The sequence below is a fragment of the Canis aureus genome, chromosome 35 (assembly GCF_053574225.1).
Source record: "Canis aureus isolate CA01 chromosome 35, VMU_Caureus_v.1.0, whole genome shotgun sequence".
Lineage (NCBI taxonomy): Eukaryota > Metazoa > Chordata > Mammalia > Carnivora > Canidae > Canis > Canis aureus.
Window position 1 is genome coordinate 1,815,157 of NC_135645.1, and position 20,359 is coordinate 1,835,515.

The 20,359-nt window shown below is 40.0% G+C and overlaps 1 protein-coding gene across 3 annotated transcripts in view; it reads left to right on the forward strand.

Moving 5' to 3' along the window:
• The window catches only part of RNF168 (ring finger protein 168), a 33,041-nt gene that overhangs the window by 1,015 nt on the left and 11,667 nt on the right, over nucleotides 1–20,359 (forward strand). The window contains exons 3-5 of one of the 3 annotated variants that reach the window (XM_077884249.1): nucleotides 1,627–1,703; nucleotides 13,569–13,645; nucleotides 16,990–17,038. In XM_077884249.1, the coding sequence (XP_077740375.1) occupies nucleotides 1,627–1,703; nucleotides 13,569–13,598 (107 nt within the window). In that variant the 3' untranslated portion in view covers nucleotides 13,599–13,645; nucleotides 16,990–17,038. Of the gene's footprint in view, nucleotides 1–1,626; nucleotides 1,704–13,568; nucleotides 13,646–16,989; nucleotides 17,170–19,796; nucleotides 19,919–20,359 lie in introns of those variants that run through there. The other 2 variants (XM_077884247.1, XM_077884248.1) reach the window with 2 other exon arrangements.

Genomic DNA, 20,359 nt, shown 5'->3' on the forward strand with positions numbered 1-20,359 from the left:
TGAATGAATAACTTACAAAAATCTTCAAAACAAAACAAAAAGTGAACATCCATTTGTGTTCCACACACTAGAAACCAGTTGATACATGTCTAGATTTTTTTTTCCTCGAGGGTTTGGGTTTTATGGATCCCAAAATGTCGAGGTCGACGGTTAAGATTTTGTCCATTGTTATAATGCCCAGGCTACTGTTCAGTTGGGTTAAAAATGAAAAGTTAAGAAACAACCAACACCCCAAGAATGGCCCACATGGAGCTTTCCGTTTTGTGAAGGTGACATAAATATTGACAGATGAGCAGTAGTCCGCGGAGCAGCAGCAGCACCGGAAATACAGAAACTTACCTGGCTGTGCATCTCCATTCATTTAATTCTTAAGCATGCAGTGAACCTAAAAATAGCTTTCAGTGACCGTTTCCATTTAGTTCAGTGATTTTTTTTTTTTTTTTTTTGCAGATTTTATTTAGTTATTCATCAGAGACACCGGTGTGTGTGTGTGTGTGTGTGTGTGTGGAGAAACACAGGCAGAGGGAGAAGCAGGTTCCATGCAGGGAGCCGGATGCTGGACTCATCCCAGCACCCCAAGATCCTGACCTGAACTGAACGCAGATGCTCCACCATTGAGCCACCCAAGGGCCCCTAGTTCAGTCATTCTTTATTTTAAAGATTTTATTTATTTATTCATGAGAGATAGAGGGAGAAGCAAGGCTCCCTCTGAGGACCCCAATGCAGGACCGGATCCCAGGACCCTGAGCCGAAGGCAGCTGTTCAACCACTGAGCCACCCAGGCATCCCACAAATGGATACATGTGAAGTTCACAGTTCAGTGGCTTTGGTATTTTACATCATGAGGTTTTTTTGTTTTGTTTTGTTTTTTTTTTCTTTTTCAAAATCGTGGTGAAATCTATAAAGCATAACATTGGCCATTTTAACCATTTTAAGTTTGTTAAAGCGTATTAATGGCATTTTTTAATTTAATTTAATTTTTTTTTATGATAATCGCACAGAGAGAGAGAGCGAGAGAGGCAGAGACACAAGCAGAGGGAGAAAAGCAGACTCCATGCAGGGAGCCAGACGTGGGACTGGATCCTGGGTCTTCAGGAACACCCTGGGCTGAAGGCGCTAAACTGAGCCACCCGGGCTGCCTAATGGCATTAATTATATTCACGGTGTACAACTTTCAGCACTGTTTCCAAAACTTTTTCCTCACCCCAAATTCTTTAGCTATTAGGCAATGGTTCTCCATTCTTCTGTTTTCCCACTCTTTACTCCTGTGTTTCTCTTTCTTTTCTTTCTTTTCCTTCCTTCCTTCCTTCCTTCCTTCCTTCCTTCCTTCCTTCCTTCCTTCCTTCCTTCTTTCTTCTTCTCTCTTTCCCTTTCTTTCTCTTTCTTTCTTTCTTTCTTTCTTTCTTTCTTTCTTTCTTTCTTTCTTTCTTTCTTTCTTTCTTTCTTTCTTTCTTTCTTTCTTTTTCTGATTTTTATATATTTATTCGAGAGAGAGGCAGAGAAGCAGGCTCCTCACAGGGAGCCCGATGTGGGACTCCATCCCAGGACCTCAGGATCACACCCTGAGCAGAAGGGGTCCTCCCCATGTTTCTGTCTACTTTGTCTCTATGTATTTGCTTGTTCTAGGTATTTCATACAAGTGTATTCCTACAATATGTGATCTGTTGTGTCTGGCTTTCACTTATGTTTCAAGATTATACACAGTTAAGTATCAGTACTTCCTTCCTTTGTAGAACTAAATAGTATTTTATGGATTGTATTATTATATTTTGTTTATCCTTTCATTTATGGATGAACATTTGAGTTGTTTCCATCTTTTGCCTATTTGAGTAGTGCTGATATGAATATTCATATATAAAGTATTAGAATGTTTCCAGTACTTTTGTATATGTACCTAGGATTGGAAGTGCTCAATTTATACGGTAGTTCTCTGTTTAGCTTTTTAAGGAACTGCCAAATTTTTCCACAGGGCTTTGCCATTCTGCATTCCCACCTACAACGTATAATGGTTCCAGTTTCTCCGCATCCTCACCAACACTTGTTATTTTCTGTTTTTTTTTTTTTTTTGGTGTGTGTGCATTTTTTTTTTTTTTAAAGATTTTATTTTTTTGGGAAGCCTGGGTGGCTCAGTGGTTGAGGGCCTGCCTTTGGCCCAGGGCATGATCCTGGAGTCCCGGGATCAAGTCCCACATCAGGCTCCCTGCGTGGAGCCTGCTTCTCCCTCTGCCCCTCTCTCTCTCTCTCTCTCTGTCTCTCATGAATAAATAAATAGAAAAAAATAGATTTTATTTATTTATTCATGGGAGACACAGAGAGCCAGAAGGAGAAGCAGGCTCCATACAGGGAGCCTGATGTGGGAGGCTCCGAGGTCGATCCCAGGACCCCGGGATCACGCCCTGGGTTGAAGGTGGCGCTAAACCGCTTAGCTACCGACGCTGCCCGGTGTGTGTGCGCGTATTAAATAGTCATTCTAGTAGATGTGAAGTGGTATCTTAGTATCTGTGTCTTTTAATTGTGGTCAAGCATGCATAAAAATTTATAATTTCCACCATTTTTGACTATACAGTTCGGTGGCCTTAAGGATAGTCACTCTGGTGTGCAACCATCACCACCATCCTCCTGAACTCTTTCATCTTCCCAAACTGAAACGCCATACCCATTAAACAATAACTCCCCAGTTCCCTCTCCCTCCAGCCCTTTTAACCATCATGCTACTTCGGGCTTCTATGAATTTGATCACTTTAGGTATCTCATATAAGTAGAATCAAAATATTTGTCCTTTTGTATCTGGCTTATTTATTTCACTTAGTGTCTTCAAGGATCTTCCGTATTGTAGTTAGAATTTCATTCCTTTCTGAAGTTAAATGTTTGGCTCTCGATCTCAGCTCAGGTCTTAATCTCAGGGTCAGGAGTTCAAGCCCCTCACTGGGCTCCATGGCCAGCATGGAGCCTACTTAAAGAAAAAAAAAGAATTTTATTCCTTTCTATGGCTGAATAATACTCCATTGGAGGTATTTACCACATTTTGTTTGTCAGTGGACACTTGGGTCACTTCTGCCTTTTGGCTGTTGTGAATAATGCTGCTATGAATGGTGGCGGGCAAGTATGTTTTTGAGTTCCAGCTTTCAACTCCTTTGAATATGTACCCAGAAAGAAATTGCTGGATCATGTTATTTCTGTGGGTGTTTTTTGTTGGTTTGGTTTGGTTTTTTGTTTTTGTGGAATTGCAGTACTCTTCCATAGCAGTTGCACTCTTTTACATTTCCACTAGCAATGTGCAAGGACTCCCCATTTTTCCATATCGTTGTCAGCACTTGTTACTTTCTTACTTTTGGGTTTTTTTTTAATAAAGCCATCCTGGGCAGTCCAGGTGGCTCCGGTTTAGCGCCGCCTTCATTCCAGGGCATGATGCTGGAGACCTGGGATTGAGTCCCACGTCGGGCTCCCTGCATGGAGCCTGCTTCTCTCCCTGCCTGTGTCTGCTCTCTCTGTTTCTCATGAATAAATAAGGCATTTAAAAATAAATAAATAAAACCATCTTAATGAGTATGAGATGCTGTCTCATTGTGGTTTTGGTTTGCATTTCCCTAATGACTAATAATTTTGAACATCTTTTCATGTATTTTTTTGGTTGTTTGTATATCTTTGGAGAATTGTTTATTCAAGTCTTTTGCTAGTTTTAAAATCAGATTTTTTTGTTGTTTAGTTGTTGGTGTTTATATATTCTAGATTTTTTTTTTTTTTTTTTTTTTTTTTATGATAGTCACACAGAGAGAGAGAGGCAGACACACAGGCAGAGGGAGAAGCAGGCTCCATGCACTGGGAGCCCGACGTGGGATTTGATCCCGGGTCTCCAGGATCGCGCCCTGGGCCAAAGGCAGGCGCCAAACTGCTGAGCCACCCAGGGATCCCTATATTCTAGATGTTAACTCCTTATCAGATAAGATTTGCAAATATTTTCTCCCATTCCATGGGTTGCTATTTCACTCTACTGATTATGTACTTTGATGCACAGAAGTTATTAAGTTTGCTATAGTCCTGTTTATCTATTTTTGCTTTTTGTACTTGTGGTTTTGGTGTCATACCAAGAAATTATTGCTAAACTTCAATGTCATGAAGCTTTTTCCTGTTTTCTTACAGGAATTCTATAGTTTCAGGTCTTATTCTTGAGTCTTTTATCCATTTTGATCTAATTTGTTTAGTATGGTGTGGGGTAAGGGTCCAATTTCTTTTTTTTTTATATGTGAATATCCAGTTTTGTCAGTGCCCTTTGTTGATGATGACGGTTTTAAGGTTTTTAGTAGGAAGTCTGATGTCTGGACTTCCTCAAAAATAGTTTGTTAATTTATTTTATTCCTTTGAATTGTCCATGCTTCCTTGTTTCTTTGTATGCCCTGTGACTTTTTTTTTTTTTTGAGAAAATTGGACATTTGAATGTTACAATGTGGTGACACTGGAAATCAGATTTCTTCCTTTCCCCAGAGTTTACCATTTTCTTCGATTGTTGAATAATAGTCCGTTTGTTTACTAACTTTACCAAACTATTTTTGCAAAGACTGTATGCCTTGTTGTGTGTGGTCACCTGAGTCTCTGTGCCTTAGCTTCTGTTCAGTTAGCATTTTGACAGATGTCCTTTAATGTCAGGAGCTAAAGAAACAAAACAAGAAAGCACCTTTTTGTCTTGAAACATTGGCTCAGTGTGGAGGCAGTTCTTCAGCAGTTAGCCAGGCTTGCACTGAGCCTAGGGATCAGTGAAAGTTTGGGGTCTTGTTGCATGTGTCTTGCCCTGGGTATGTTCCACCCCCTCCAGAACCAGGAACCAGTGTCCCATTCTGAGAATGTGGATATCCTTGTTCAAGACTACCACTACACTGAGGACGTGAGGCAAGAGCAAAAGTGCCACAAAACTTTCCTACTATTTTGAAGTTGCTTTTTTTTCCTGATTTGCCATTTTCTTGGTTGTTGTAAACCTTTGATCGTTTTCTAGAGTTCTAACGTCCCACTACCCAGCTAAATAATAAGGAGCCTCCATTTCAAGTGAGGTAGCCAAGCCAGGACTCCCTGTCTCTCCAGCTCCTGGTAAAGGACTGTAGCATCCCTCTGGGAAGAACAAACTGCCAGCATGTCTTATCCCTTCCAGCTCACTGTTGCAGAGGCTCAATTCCAGATGAGTGGACCTGAGAAACTATGGGTTCCCTTTCTCCATCCATTTCAAATTTTTTTTTTATTAATTTTTATTTATTTATGATAGTCACAGAGAGAGAGAGAGGCAGAGACACAGGCAGAAGGAGAAGCAGGCTCCATGCACTGGGAGCCCGACGTGGGAATCGATCCAGGGTCTCCCGGATCGGGCCCTGGGCCAAAGGCAGGCGCCAAACCCCTGTGCCACCCAGGGATCCCCCTCCATCCATTTCATACTCAGAGAAAGGAAGCGTTCGTTACCTCGGCAAAGCAGGTAGAGAATATTAGGGTCCCCTTGCCTTCATCACAGCTCACTCATAGGGCAAAGGTTCTAGAGCAGGAAAGCCAAGAAGACTGTGGAGGCTACTATGCCTGCCTAATGACCTGTTCATAAGGAAAGAAGTAAGCCATAGTCTTTGCCTTCCAGCTCTAGAGCAGTAACTCAGATTTTGCCCAGGGAAAGAGGCAGACCATAAGAACTGAGAGCTCCAAAGATCTCCTGCAAAGAAAATGGCTTTATTTACAATAGACTGTAGAGAAGTCCAAGCATAAGGGCATTCTTGAAAATGATGCCAATTTTAGTGGTAAGTACTTAAAAGAAGGCTGATAGAGTGCTGTCAGAAAAATGGCAGGCAGCTCCAAGCTGTCAACCCTCCATAGAAACATCAAAAAACAAGTACAAACTATCGTAGCCAACATCATTAGTTGGCCACCCCACTTGAAATGGAACCAACTTCTTATTTGGCTTGGGGAAGGTGGGGAGAAGGTTGTGGTTCAAGTGCTACAGATTCTCATTTTTCTTACTGAGATTTAGTAAATTTTTTGGGAAATATTTCTTCATTTGCTATATGTTCCTAGGACAATTTACAGGGATATTTGTTTATTATTTTTTTTAAGATTTTATTTATTTATTCATGAGAGAGACAGAGAGAGAGAGAGGCAGAGACACAGGCAGAGGGAGAAGCAAGCTCTATGCAGGAAGCCCGATGCGGGACTCGATCCCGGGTCTCCAGGATCACACCCTGGGCTGAAGGCGGCGCCAAACGGCTGACCCACCCAGGCTGCCCGATTTGTTGATTTTAATGTTAAAATCATACTGTTGATTCCTGTGGCTTTACAGAAAATCTTGAAGTCACATAGTAATAGATCTCCAGTTTTATTATTATTATTCATGTTTGTTCTGGGTATTCTAGGTCCTTTGTATTTTCATGTAGATTTTTTTTTTTTTTTTTTTTTTGGCAGTTTTTTTTTTTTTTTAATTTTTATTTATTTATGATAGTCACAGAGAGAGAGAGAGAGAGAGAGAGAGAGGCAGAGACACAGGCAGAGGGAGAAGCAGGCTCCATGCACCGGGAGCCCGATGTGGGGTTCGATCCCGGGTCTCCAGGATCGCGCCCTGGGCCAAAGGCAGACGCCAAACCGCTGCGCCACCCAGGGATCCCGATTTTTTTTTTTTTTAAGATTTTATTTATTTATTCATGAGAGACACATACACACAGAGGCAGAGACACAGGCAGAGGGAGAAGCAGGCTCCATGCAGGAAGCCCGATGTGGGACTCGATCCTGGTCTCCAGGATCATGCCCTGGGCCAGAGGCGGTGCTACACAGCTGAACCACCAAGGCTTCCCTCATGTAGATTTTTAAATTTAATTTAATTTTATTTATTCATGAGAGACACAGGCAGAGGGAGAAGCAGGCTCCATGCAGGAAACCTGTGGGTTTCCCGAGAACCCGGGATCATGCCCTGAGCCAAAGGCAGATGCTCAACCGCTGAGCCACCCAAGCGTCCCCCTCGTGTAGATTTTTAAGTCAACCTGCCACTTTCTACCAAAAGTGTAGTAGGAGTTGATTTGGGTTGTGTTGGATCTTTGGATCAATTTGGGGGAGAATTGATATGTTAACACCATAGAGCCCTTGTACCTGTGAAAACAGTCTTTCTCTCCATTGATTTAAATCTTCAATTTCCCTCAATAATGTTTTATAGTTTTTCAGTGAAGACCAATTACACGTTGTTATATGTTGAATTGTGTCTCCTTGGAAAAGAAATGTTTAACTCCTAACTTCTATACTTCATACCTTATTTGGAAATAAGATATTTTTTTGGAAATAAGATCTTTACAGAGGTAGTCAATTTTAGGTTGTTAGTGTTGTGGTTCTTAATCCATTATGACTGGTGTCCTCATAAATGGAAAATTTGAACAGAGACAGACACACAGAAGGAGAATGATAAGAAAACCCGTAGTGGGAACACTATGTGAAGACAGAGGGTTAGAGTAATGCACCTACAAACCAGTGAACACCAAAGATTGCTGGTAAACCACCAGAAACTAGAAGAATCAAGGAACCCTACTTCAGGCTTCAGAGGAAGATTGGATGAGCAAATTTTTTTTTTTTCATTATTGGGTGAGCAAATTTAATTGGAAGAAGAAAACTATTTCTGGCATGATACAAGCAGAATCAAATTGAGTGATGAAAGTAATGTAATTTTATGAATGACTTAATTGCTCAAGTTAGGTTTATTGTGATCTTTTATTTTGGTCCAGTATTTGGACATTCAATTCTTTGATTAACTTGGAAGGAAAAGGAGAAGCTGACTCCTTGATGAGCAGGGATCCCCATGTAGAGCTCGATCATGGGACCCTGAGATCATGACCTGAGCCAAAGGCAGATGGCAATTAACCAGCTGAGCCACCCAGATGCCCCTAAAGTTAGTTTAGATATTAAATCTTCATTTACTTATGTGGAGCCTTAAGTGTCTCCATTTTAGCCCTGTGGTTTTCTTTTTTCTTTTCTTTTTTAATGTTTATTCCAAAGCCATTTTAAATCGTCAAATGAAAATCCAGTGTTGCCACCCAAGGAATTAACCATGGGTGATGATCCACGGTGGCTTTTTTTCTACAAAATGACCACAAAGAGGGCAGCCCTGGTGGCGCAGCGGTTTGGCGCCTCCTGCAACCTGGGGTGTGATCCTGGGGATCCAGGATCGAGTCCCACATCGGGCTCCAGCATGGAGCCTGCTTCTTCTCTCTCTGCCTCTGTCTCTGCCTCTTTCTCTCTGTGACTATGAATAAATAGATAAAACCTTTAAAAAAAAAAAAAAATGACCACAAAGAGTATGCTACTCTCTAAGGGGAAGGAAACAAGCCATCCTCCTGTAGTTTTCTTTTTATTTATTTATTTTTTGATAGTCACACACACACAGAGAGAGAGAGAGAGAGAGTCAGAGACACAGGCAGAGGGAGAAGCAGGCTCCATGCACCGGGAGCCCGACGTGGGATTCGATCCCGGGTCTCCAGGATCGCGCCCTGGGCCAAAGGCAGGCGCCAAACCGCTGCGCCACCCAGGGATCCCTTTTTAAATTTTTATTTATTTATTTATTTATTTATTTATTTATTTATTTATTTATTTATTTATTTATTGTTTTTTATTTTTATTATTTCTTATTTATTTATTTTTTATTTTATGTAGTTTTCTTTATAACAAGTTTTGATTTTTGTTGTTTTTTTATGGTGGCAAAATACATTTAACAGAAAATTTGCCATTTTGATTTTTTTTAAGATTTTGTTTATTTTAGAGAGAGTGACTTGGGATAGGAGCCAGAGAGAGAAAGAGAGAGATCTCAAGCAGACTGTCCTCTGAGTATGGAGCTTCAAGCAGCGTTCCATCTTGCAACACTGAGATGATGACCTGAGCTGAAATCGGAGTTGGACGCTTAGCCAACCCAGGTGTCCCCATTTTAATTGTTTCTAAGTATACAGTTCAGTGGCATGGAGTGCAGTCACATTGATGTGCAGCCATCACCACCATCCATCTCCAGAACTTTTCATTCTCCACAATTAAAACTATAGCCATTACACAATAACTCCCCAATTCCTCCTTCCCGTAACCCCTGGCAACCACCATTCTACTTTCTGTCAAATTTGACTACTATAGGTACCTTCATATAAGTAGAATCATAATAGGTATTAGTTCTTTTGTGTCTGACTTTTTTCACTTAGCATAATATCTTCAAGGTTAATTATTGTTATACAGTATGTCAGAATTTCATGGGGTACGTGGTTGGCTCAGTTGGTTAAGCGTCTGCCTTTGACTCAGGTCATGATCCTGGGGTCCTGAGATTCAGCCCTTCTTTGGGCTGCTTTGCCCTCTACCCTTCCCCACATGTTTTCTCTCTCTCAAATAAATTAATTTTTAAAAATCTTTTAGAAAAAAACCAAGAATTTCATTCCATTTTATTTATTTATTTTCATCCCATTTTATAACTGAATAATATTCCGCTGTATTTACCACATTTTATTCATTTATCTGCTGATAAACACTTGGATTACTTCCACCTTTTGGCTGTATGTACCCAGAAGGGAATTGCTGGGTCATATGGTAATTCTCTTTAATTATTTGTGCAACCACTATATTGTTTTCCATAGCTGCTGCACCATTTTACACTTTTATGAACAGTGCATAAGGATTTCAGTTTCTCCATCTCCTTGTCAACACTTAAGTTTTGTTTTATAGGGATCCCTGGGTGGCACAGTGGTTTGGCGCCTGCCTTTGGCCCAGGGTACGATCTTGGAGACCTGGGATCGATTCCCACATCGGGCTTCCTGCATGGAGCCTGCTTCTCCCTCTGCCTGTGTCTCTGCCCCCCCCCCCCCATGTGACTGAATAAATAAAATCTTTAAAAAAAAAATCTTAAAAAGTTTTGTTTTATAATAACCATCTTAATGGTTATGAAGTGGTATCTCTTTGTTGTTTTGATTTGCATTTCCCTAATGACTAGTGATATTAACATCTTCTTATGTGCTTGTTGGCCACTTATGTCGCTTTTTTTGAAAAATGTTTGAATCCTTTACCCATTTTTTTATTATTTTTTTACCTTTTCTTTTTTTAAGATTTTTATTTTATTTTATTTTTTTAAATTTTTATTTATTTATGATAGAGAGAGAGAGAGAGAGGCAGAGACATAGGCAGAGGGAGAAGCAGGCTCCATGCACCGGGAGCCCGATGTGGGATTCAATCCCGGGTCTCCAGGATCGTGCCCTGGGCTGAAAGTGGGCACTAAACTGCTGAGCCACCCGGGCTGCCCCTTTACCCATTTTTTTAATTGGGTTTGTTTTTTGTTGTTGAGTTGTTGGAGTTCTTTATATGTTCTTGATATTAATGCCTTATCAGATAAATTATTTGCAAGTATTTTCCTCCTGTGGGTTGTCTTTTAATTTTCGTAATATTTTAGCTGTTTTTTATTTATTTAAGATTTTAATTTGTTTATTCATGAGAGACGCAGAAAGAGAGGCAGAGACACAGGCCAAGGGAGAAGCAGGCTCCTTGTGGGGAGCCTGATGTGGCACTTGATCCCAGGACCCCAGGATCATGACCTGAGCCAAAGGCAGAGGCTTTACCACTGAGCCACCCAGGTACCCTTAGCTATTTTTATTTTTTACTAATAAGCAAACTCTTTAAGGGTAAAATAAGCAAAAATTTCCCTTTTCAATGCCTGTAATTTTTTAATGTTCACCATACCACTACACATGTATACACACATAACACATAATTTCTGAGAACTTTGGGGTCCAGAGGCCAAATTTGACCTTCATCTTTTTTTGTAAATGACGTGTTATTGGAATGGAGGCACTCATCTATATCAATGGCTGCTTTTGTGCTTACAATGGCAAGAGTTGAGTCATTGCAGTAAAGACCACCTCACCCACAAAAAATATTTATTATTTTGCCCTTTATAGGAAAAATTTGCCACCCCATAAGCTGTCACATCTGATATTACACTACCTTTCTATACATACCCTATCCTCCTTTATTAGTAGTGCTATAGTTGAAGTGCTGTTTCTCCTGTCTTCGCTTTGTTTCGAGCCTGTGCTTTTTTCTCAGGAGCTTTACACTGTATTTCTCACTGTATTGCCTCAAATGAATCCTCAAGAGCTAAAATGAGAATTTAGTGTATTTCACTGCTACCTACTACCTACTATAGAGTTATATTACTGTTTTTAGTTACTCTATGAATTTGCAAACTACTGGCTGCAAACCATACAAAGCCCACAGACATGTTTTGTTTTCTGTGACCCATTCAGTGCCAACATTTAAAATTGGGAGATTTCACATTAAAATGGATTTCTGAATTGTCTTGAAAAAATCAGAAAATATGGCAAGGACAGACCTAAGTTTCCTGGTGGCAGTAGTCAGCTGGAGTTTAGTAATAGCTGTCCCTATAAACAAGCAGTTGTGTTTTTTCTGAATTTAACTCAAGATGGTTTTATTCCCCTCTTTGTGGCTTAGTGTTTCTTTAATGCTATAGATTTGTTTTAAATGTCTGATGATCCTTGGTTTTGCTTTTATATTTAAAAATGAGGCCCTTCAATCAATCAGTCAAATCAAACTGAGGCCCTAGAATAACAGTCCTTGTGCATACATTGGCATTGGTGACTGGTGGACAGTTTGAGGTTATGTTTGGCATTTATGCTTTCCCACCCTTAAGTGCCAGATTTTAGAAGGCTTACAGGCCATCACCTCTCATATTAGCTGTGCTGGCTCTGTCCAGACAATTCAGTTTCTTTAAAAAAATGACTTTTGAGGGGCACCTAGGTGGCTTAGTGGGTCAGGCGTCCGACTCCTGATTTTGACTCAGGTCATGATCTGAGGGTTATAAGATTGAGCCCCTGGTCAGCTCCACATTCAATGGGGAGTCTGCGTCTGCCCTCCCTCTGCTCCTGTGCGCAGTGGTATGTACACGTACTCTCTCTCCTCTAATAAATACATCGATAATCGATAAATCTTTTTTTTTTTTAAGATTTTATTTATTTAATCATGAGAGAAAGAGAAAGACAGAGACACAGGCAGAGGGAGAAGCAGGCTCCATGCAGGGAGCCTGATGTGGGACTTGATTCCAAGACCCCAGGGTCACACCCTGGGCCAAAGGCAGATACTTAACCGCTGAGCCACTCAGGTGTCCCCAAATTTGTTTCTTGTTTACCGATTGACCCTTCCCCTAATCTCTTTGCTGTTGTAAGATGACTGTTTAAAATTTCCTTTACTGTTATTTTAATAGATTGTAGAACATGAGTTAAGTATATGTATTCATGTGCCGTTTTGAACCAGAAAACCTCTGGACTTTCTATTTTTCTTTCATTCTTTTTAAGTTTTTTTATTAAACTTAACCCAACATGGGGCTCAAACTCATGACCCCAACATCCAAGAGTCCCATGCTTTATTGACCGAACAAGGCAAGCACCCCTGGACTTTCTTTTAAAATGGAATTCCAGGGATCCCTGGGTGACACAGCAGTTTGGTGCCCGCCTTTGGCCCAGGGCGCGATCCTGGAGACCTGGGATCGAATCCCACGTCGGGCTCCCAGTGCATGAAGCCTGCTTCTCCCTCTCCCTGTGTCTCTGCCTCTCTCATTCTCTCTCTCTCTGTGTGACTATCATAAATAAATAAAAATTTTAAAAAAATTAAAAAAAAATAAAATGGAATTCCAGGATACCTGGGGGCTCATATGATTAAGCAGCTGCCTTTGGCCCAGGTCATGATCCGTGGCCTGGGATCAAGCCCCACATTGGGCTCCCTGCTCAGTGGGAGGCCTGCTTCTCCCTTTCCCCCTAGTTTGTGCTCTCTCTCTCTCTTTCTCAAATAAAATCTAAATAAATAAATGAATGGAATTCCAGGGGCTCCTGGGTGGCTCAGTCATTGCTTGGGTTTGGGTCATGATCTTGGCCTGGGGTTCTGGGATTGAGCCCTGAGTTGAGTGGAGTCTAGTCTTCTCCCTCTGCCTCTGCCCCTTCCTTCCCCTGCTCATGCTCTCTTTCTCTCTCAAGTTAAAAATAAATCTTTAAAAAATAAAATGGAATTCCATAGGCAGGCGCATGGCTGGCCATAGTAGAAAGTGTGACTGTTGATTTTTGGGTTGAAAGTTCAAGCCCTATGTTGAATGTAGAGATTACCTTTTTTTTTTTTTTTTAAGATTTTATTTATTCATGAGAGACACAGAAAGAGAGAGAGGCAGAGACATAGGCAGAGGGAGAAGCAGGCTCCATGCAGGGAGCCCAATGTGGGACTTGATCCTGGCAATCTGGGATCAGGCCAATATAGGTTTATTTATTTATTTTTTTAAACTTTATTTTTTTTTTAAAGGCTTTATTTATTTATTCATAGAGACACAGAGAGAGGGAGGCAGAGACACAGGCAGAGGGAGAAGCAGGCACCATGCAGAGAGCCTGACCTGGGACTTGATCCAGGGTCTCCAGGATCAAGCCCTGGGCTGCAGGCTGCACTAAACCGCTGCGCCACTGGGTCTGCCCCAACATAGATTTAATGAAAGACCAAAGCCAGCCTTAAAATTCTGTATTATCTGTAATAATATTTTCTTTCTTGATCTGAAACAGTTGATGACTATCAGCCAGTTCGCTTATTAAGTAAACCTGGGGAATTGAGAAGAGAATATGAAGAGGAGATAAGCAAGGTAGGTACTAAATAGTTATTCTTTTTGGGGAACATTCTTCAGTTTTCGATTTCAGATTTTGCTTACAGTTTTGTGGGGTTTTTAAAAATATTTATTTTTATTTATTTATTTTTATTTATTTATTTTTAGAGATAGTATGCATGTGCCAGGGGTTGGGGTGAGATGCAGAGGGAGGGAGAGAGTCTTAAGCAGTCTCCATACTCAGCACTCAGCATGGTGCTTCTCGAGGGGCTTGATCCCACAACCCCAAAATTAAGGGGTTGTGGGATCTGAGCCAAAATTAAGAAGTCGGAGGTTTATCTGCCGGAGCCACCAAGGTGCCATATATATGCCTGTATAAATAATATATATTGAAATATAAATTAAAAATGTACTTTACAAAGACTCTATTTTTTACATGTGTTCACAATAGTTACAAACTAGCTTTAATTTATTTATATATAATTGGTGCCCTTATGTAATAGTGATTTTTTTTTTCTATTTTCCCATCCCATCTTTATGGATTTCTTTGTATATTTTTGAATGTGTAGGATTTTAATATGCATCCAAAAGTAAAAATTATATAAAAAGTTATTGTCAGAGAGGATACTCCCTCCGGTATCTTACCTACCCTGTGCCCACCACATTGTAGATAACCAGTTTTATCTCTGTGTAGTTTATCCTTCCTTTTGTGTTTTTTGTAGAGATAAACAAGGCAAGCACCCCTGGACTTATATGTAATTACATATTACATATAATATGTAATATTATATGCTCTTTTGAACCTTCCTTTTTTTTCCTTGGTAATATTTCCTGGAAATCACTCCATATCACTCAAGAGAAAGAAAAATAGTTTCCAGTATTTTCTAACTACAAATAATACTGTGCATACATATTTTAATATTATAAGTATACCTTCTGAGTAATTGCTAGACATGATATTGCCAGGTTGAAGCATAAATGATACTGTAGATTTCTTAGAACTGCCAAATTCTCCTTCGTAGGGATACCATTTTGCATTTCTGTTGAGAATGCCTATTTCAAAATACTCTTGCCAACAGAGTACTCGCAGACTTTTGCATTATTGCTAATCTGATGGTTGAAAAATGGTATTGGCATAGTTTTTCTTTAAAAAAAAAAAAGAAAGCTTTGTTGAGGTAGAATTTATCTATGGTAAGGTTCAATATAGGAAAATTCACTGATCTTAGCTATAAATTTTGATAACTTTGCTTAACCCAAAAGTCACAAAAAGTTTCTTCTAGAATTTGTTTTAGTTATGTTTAGATTGATAATCCATTCAGTTAGTTTTTGACTATGACATGAGGTAGGGGTTGAGGTTGATTTTTTTTTTTTAATTTCATACAAATATTCCCTTATTTTATCCCCATGTATTATAATGAGCGTCTTTTCCCCAGTAAATTGTCTGTAAACTATTTATTTATTTATTTAGGATTTTATTTATTCATGAGAGACACACAGAGAGAGAGAGGCAGAGACACAGGCAGAGGGAGACTCAGGCTCTCCACAGGGAGCCCGATGTGGTACTGGATCCCAGGGCCCCAGGATCACTTCCTGAGCTGAAGGCAGAGGATCAACCGCTGAGCCACCCAGGCATCCCTGCCTGTGAACCTTAGAATATCAAGGGACCGGAAGTGTGTGTTAGCTTCCACAGGTGTTAGGTTATGTTAGCTCCAGGCTTAAAGCCAGGAGGAGCAGTTGGTCTGATTATGTTCACTCTATCTCCTTTGGTAGTTGCTTATTGTATAATGTCCAGGTTTTAAACTTGTTTTCTGTTGGAAGAGGTCTTCCACCAGTGTTTTACTCTATCATTATTAGTGGCTGGAAGTCCTATCTCTGCGTAGTTTTACTTGGTATTTCTCTTATTATGAGAAAGATTGTATTTCATATAACTAAGGGACATTTTTATAATTTGGGGGTGATGAACTTTCTGTGTCTTCTGCCAATTTTTTTATCATTTTTGTCTTCTCATCTGTTAAAACTTCTAACTGGTTATTATTTCTGTATGTGGATGCAATTGAGTTTTGCATATTAATTTTATATCTTGCGAGCTTGTGAATTGTTCATTGAATTAGTTTTTGTGATAGCAATTATTAAGCATTTAATTGTGAAAGGTTTTTTTTTATTTCCCTGAAGCTTTGAGTTTAAAGCATGGAAAAAAGGTGGTAGATTATGGGTATCTTCTTCCATTGGGGCTGCCATAACAAAAATACTGTAAACTGGGTGGGTAAACAAAAAGCATTTATTTCTCAGAATTCTGGGTCTGGGAAGTCAAAGATTGAGACACAGGCAGATCTGTTGGATGAGGACTTGCTATCCTGGCTTGACCACTGCCTATTCCTTGTGTCCTCACATGGCAGAGGAAGAGATTATTTCCCTCATATTTCTTCTTTTTTTAAAAAAAGATTTTATTTATTCATGAGAAACAGAGGCAGAGACACAGGCAGAGGGAGAAGTAAGCTCCCTGTGGGGAGCCGGAGGCAGGACTCGATCCCAGGACTCCGGGATCACATCCTGAACACCCTGAGCCGAAGGCAGATGTTCAACCACGGAGCCACCCAGGTGCCCCAGGAAGTACAGTTTAAATTACCACAAACATGGCCTCGAGTCTTAGAATTTGAGCTGGAGTCTCTACTCTGCCATGAGCTCAGAAAGTTATTTGCAGGCAGCCGTGGTGGCCCAGCGGTTTAGCCTTCAGCCCAGGGTGTAATCCTGGAGATCAGGGATCGAGTCTCATATTGGGCTCCCTGCATGGAGCCTGCTTCTTCTGCCTGTGTCTCTGCCTCTCTCTGTGTCTGTCATGAATAAATAAAAATCTTTTTTAAAAGAACCTTTAAAAAAAAAGTTACTTGCTTTTCTGTCTGCTCATCTGTAAATCACATAATCACCATTGTGGTTGCTTCTTCAGCAACCACTCCAGTCCCACCCACTGTGCCTGGGGGCTTCCTCCTAACTTCAGGATAACAGTGTAGTTGAAGGTGTGGTAGGTGAAGAGGAGTGGAGGTTTGATGAAGATTTCATAGGGCTGACTGGGGAAGGCTTCCTGTTTTGTAGGAATTTGCTTTCATATTTGTACATCATTTGAAACATTGTAATTCCTGCCAATTTTTTCTTTTTTTATTACTTTTGCTGTTCTTCTCAAGAAACGTTGCAAGTATAGGAGCACCTTAGTGGCTTGTTTGGTTAAGCATCCGACTCTTGATCTCTGCTCAGGTCTTGATCTCAGGGTCATGAGTTCAAGCCCTGTGTTGGGCTCCATACTGGATGTGGAGCCTACTTAAAAAAAAAGTTAAATATATTAAATATTTAAAAGTTCAGAGAATTGTTCTTTATTAATCATTTTTAAGGTGGAGGCAGAGCGACGAGCTAGTGAAGAAGAAGAAAACAAAGCCAGTGAAGAATACATACAGAGATTATTAGCAGAGGAGGAAGAGGAGGAAAAACGACAGGCAGAAAAAAGGCGAAGAGAGATGGAAGAGCAACTGAAAAGTGATGAGGAACTAGCAAGAAAGCTAAGCGTTAATATCGTAAGTTTTAGGAGAGAACCGTGAAGTATTGATGTTCCTATTGCTTTGACTACATGGTTTTTGCCTGCCTGCCTTCCTTCCTTCCTTCCTTCCTTCCTTCCTTCCTTCCTTCTTCTCTTTCTTCTCTTTCTTCTCTTTTTTTCTTTAGGATTTACTTATTTATTTTAGAGAGAAAGAGAACACAAGCAGGAGGGGCAGAGGGGGAGAGAGACTCCAGCAGACTCCACACTGAGGGTGGAGCCCAACCTGGGGCTCCATCTCACAACCGTGAAACTACGTGGGTTTCAAAGATCTGAGGAAGTTCACCATGAGTAGAAGTGATTTTTAAAGATTTATTTATTTATTTATGATAGACAGAGAGAGAGAGAGAGGCAGGCAGAGACACACAGGAGGAGGGAGAAGCAGGATCCACGCCGGGAGCCCAACGTGGACTCGATCCCGGGACCCCAGGATTGCACCCTGGGCCAAAGGCAGGTGCCAAACCGCTGAGCCACCCAGGAATCCCCTACTAGAAGCGATTTTTGACATATATGTTCTAATTAAAACAAAATTTTTTGCGTATTATTACATTTTTTGCATGTTATGTATTTGCTCTGAAGTACATGTGAAAAAAATCCTAAGTATTTTAGTAAATTCAGAGTCTGTAGGAAAGTTATTCACAGTGAAAGCTTCCTCTGTCCCCTCCCACCTCCATATTCTCATTCCTTTTCCATTACCTCAGTCTCCCCAAAGGTTAGCACTAAACAGTTCCTTAATTTTTCTTATTCACCTAAAAATAATGTATCAGTCACACTCCGTTTTTTTCTTGCCTGTTTTCACTTGGTATATCCTAGAGATTGTTCCTGTAGCTACACAGTCTTATCTAAATCTTTTTAAGAGTGGCAAAAACATTAAATTATATGGATGCAAATCACTTTTTGAAAGTGAAGCACATTAAATAAAATCTTAAAAAGAAATGGAAGTGAAGCACATTAAATTTTTAAGTAATACGCTAGACCTGGATTTTATTATTTTGCTGTGTAGTTAAATTACTGCCTTGGGAAAGATGAATAGAAGGATGATAAAACCATACTTTGAGTCCTGAGGGTACAGTGCGATCCTGACAGAATCACCAAAGGTTCTTTTAAAATACAAATTCCCATACTTTTTCTTTTTTTTTTTATTTAATTTTATTTATGTAATCCCGAGAGACAGACAAGAGGCTGAGACGCAGGCAGAGGAAGAAGCAGGCTCCCTGCAGGGAGCTGATGCGGGACTCGATCCGGAGTCACACCCTGAGCACCTGACCACCTAGGTGCCCCCCATACCTGTTCTAAGTCTACTGTATCAGATTCTCTGGGGGTGGGATTCTCGGAATACCTTTCCCAGAGGCATCTAGGGAAGCCTGGTGTGCACTCAAGTTTGAGAGTATCTAAAAACAATTCCTGTTTATAAACAATAAATATCTTAAAATATACTTAACAAAACAAAATATATCTAGAATTGAGTTTTTTTTTTTTTTTTGGAGAGGCCTACTATTCATAGTGTACCCAAGTTTTAGATTATATATCCCCCCCCCTTTTTTTTTTTCAAGAGGGGAAAGTGGGTCAGAGAGGGGAGAGAGAATCTTAAGCTTCACACCCAGCACACAACCCAGAGATCATGACCTTTGTGAAGTAAAGAGTCAGAAACTTAACCAACTGAGCCATCCTGGCACCCCTGCCCTTTTTTAAAAAAAATATTTATTATTTATTTATTTGAGAGAGCACAAGTCAGGGGGAGAGGCAGAAGGAGAAGCAGACTCCCCTCTGAGCAGGGAGCCCAACACGGGGCTCAATCCTAGGACCCCTGAGCCGAGGGCAGATGTTTAACCAGTTGAGCCACCCAGGCGCCCCACCCTTGCCCTTTTTAATATATTTCTTCTTTTTAAAATTTTAGTGGAATAGTTTTAAAAAGGTACACAATCAGGAAATTTAAGACATTGATCAATAGAATAACAAATGACATAAGTAAAAAAAATACACCAGAGAGGAGAATCTGGGGTCATCTCTGCCTGTAAAGAGTCTTGTTCTAATCCTTCTTGTTTTTAATAGGGATTAAAAGAGTAGATCTGTTGATATTTTAGAATACTTGGTTTACTTGAGAAAGTTAGGCAGTCCAAAGCCAAATGTCTGCCACCACCAAGTATATTAATTCTTCTGGTAGTATAGTGAGAAACTTATGAGACTGGTACAGCAAGTAAATATTTATGATACTGGTATTCTCTTTAATCTGTAGGTTAAATTATTTCTACCCAAAATTACTTTTTATTCCAGATATAGCCACAACTCTTTTGAATTTTTCCCTGTAGATTAAGGTAGTTAAAATTACATGAAGCCATTCATTAACAAAATGATTGTTAGTATCATCATGCCCTTTGATTTATAACGTAGACTAAAAATGTCATTAATGTAGACCAACTTGGATGGACTTAATCCTACTTATAATAATTTTTGCAGAGTCAGTATTATTCAAAGGATGTATAGAATTTATATGTGAGTATAAGACCTGAAAAATTCTGTTGTGGATTCTGAATTAGTCAAAATAATAGCTTATTTTATTATAATTGTTTTTATTAATGTCTGTTATGCTTTTTTCTGTTATTGAAGAACAATTCCTGTGATGGAAATGTCTTGGCTTCTCCCTTGAATTCCAGAAAATCTGATACAGTCACAACCAAGTCCCAAAAGAAAAGTAAGAACAAACAAACAAACACTGGAGATATTCATAAGTAAGTGGACATGTTGATTGATTGATTGATTGATTGAGAGAGGAAGAGACAGAATGTGTGTGCACAGACCAGGTTGGGATAGCAGTGGCTTTGGGGAGGGCCAGAGAGGAAGAGAAAGAGAGAGAATCTTAAGCAGGCTCCATGCCCAGAACAGAGCCTGATGTAAGGCTCAGTCTCACAACCCTGAGATCATGACCTGATCCAAAATCCAGAGTCAGATGCTTAACCAACTGAACCACCCAGGCGCCTCTATCAATTATTTATTGATTACTTACTGGATGCTGGTGTTTTTGCTCATATGGTCCACTGATTGTCAAAATTTGGTCCAAGGACTTTGCATGAAAAGTCTCCAGATGGTCTGAGATGGTCTGAGCTGAGTGAAAAGTGAAAATAAGGATGCTACTCACATGGCTTAGATGTCTGGTTATCATGAAGAGAGAT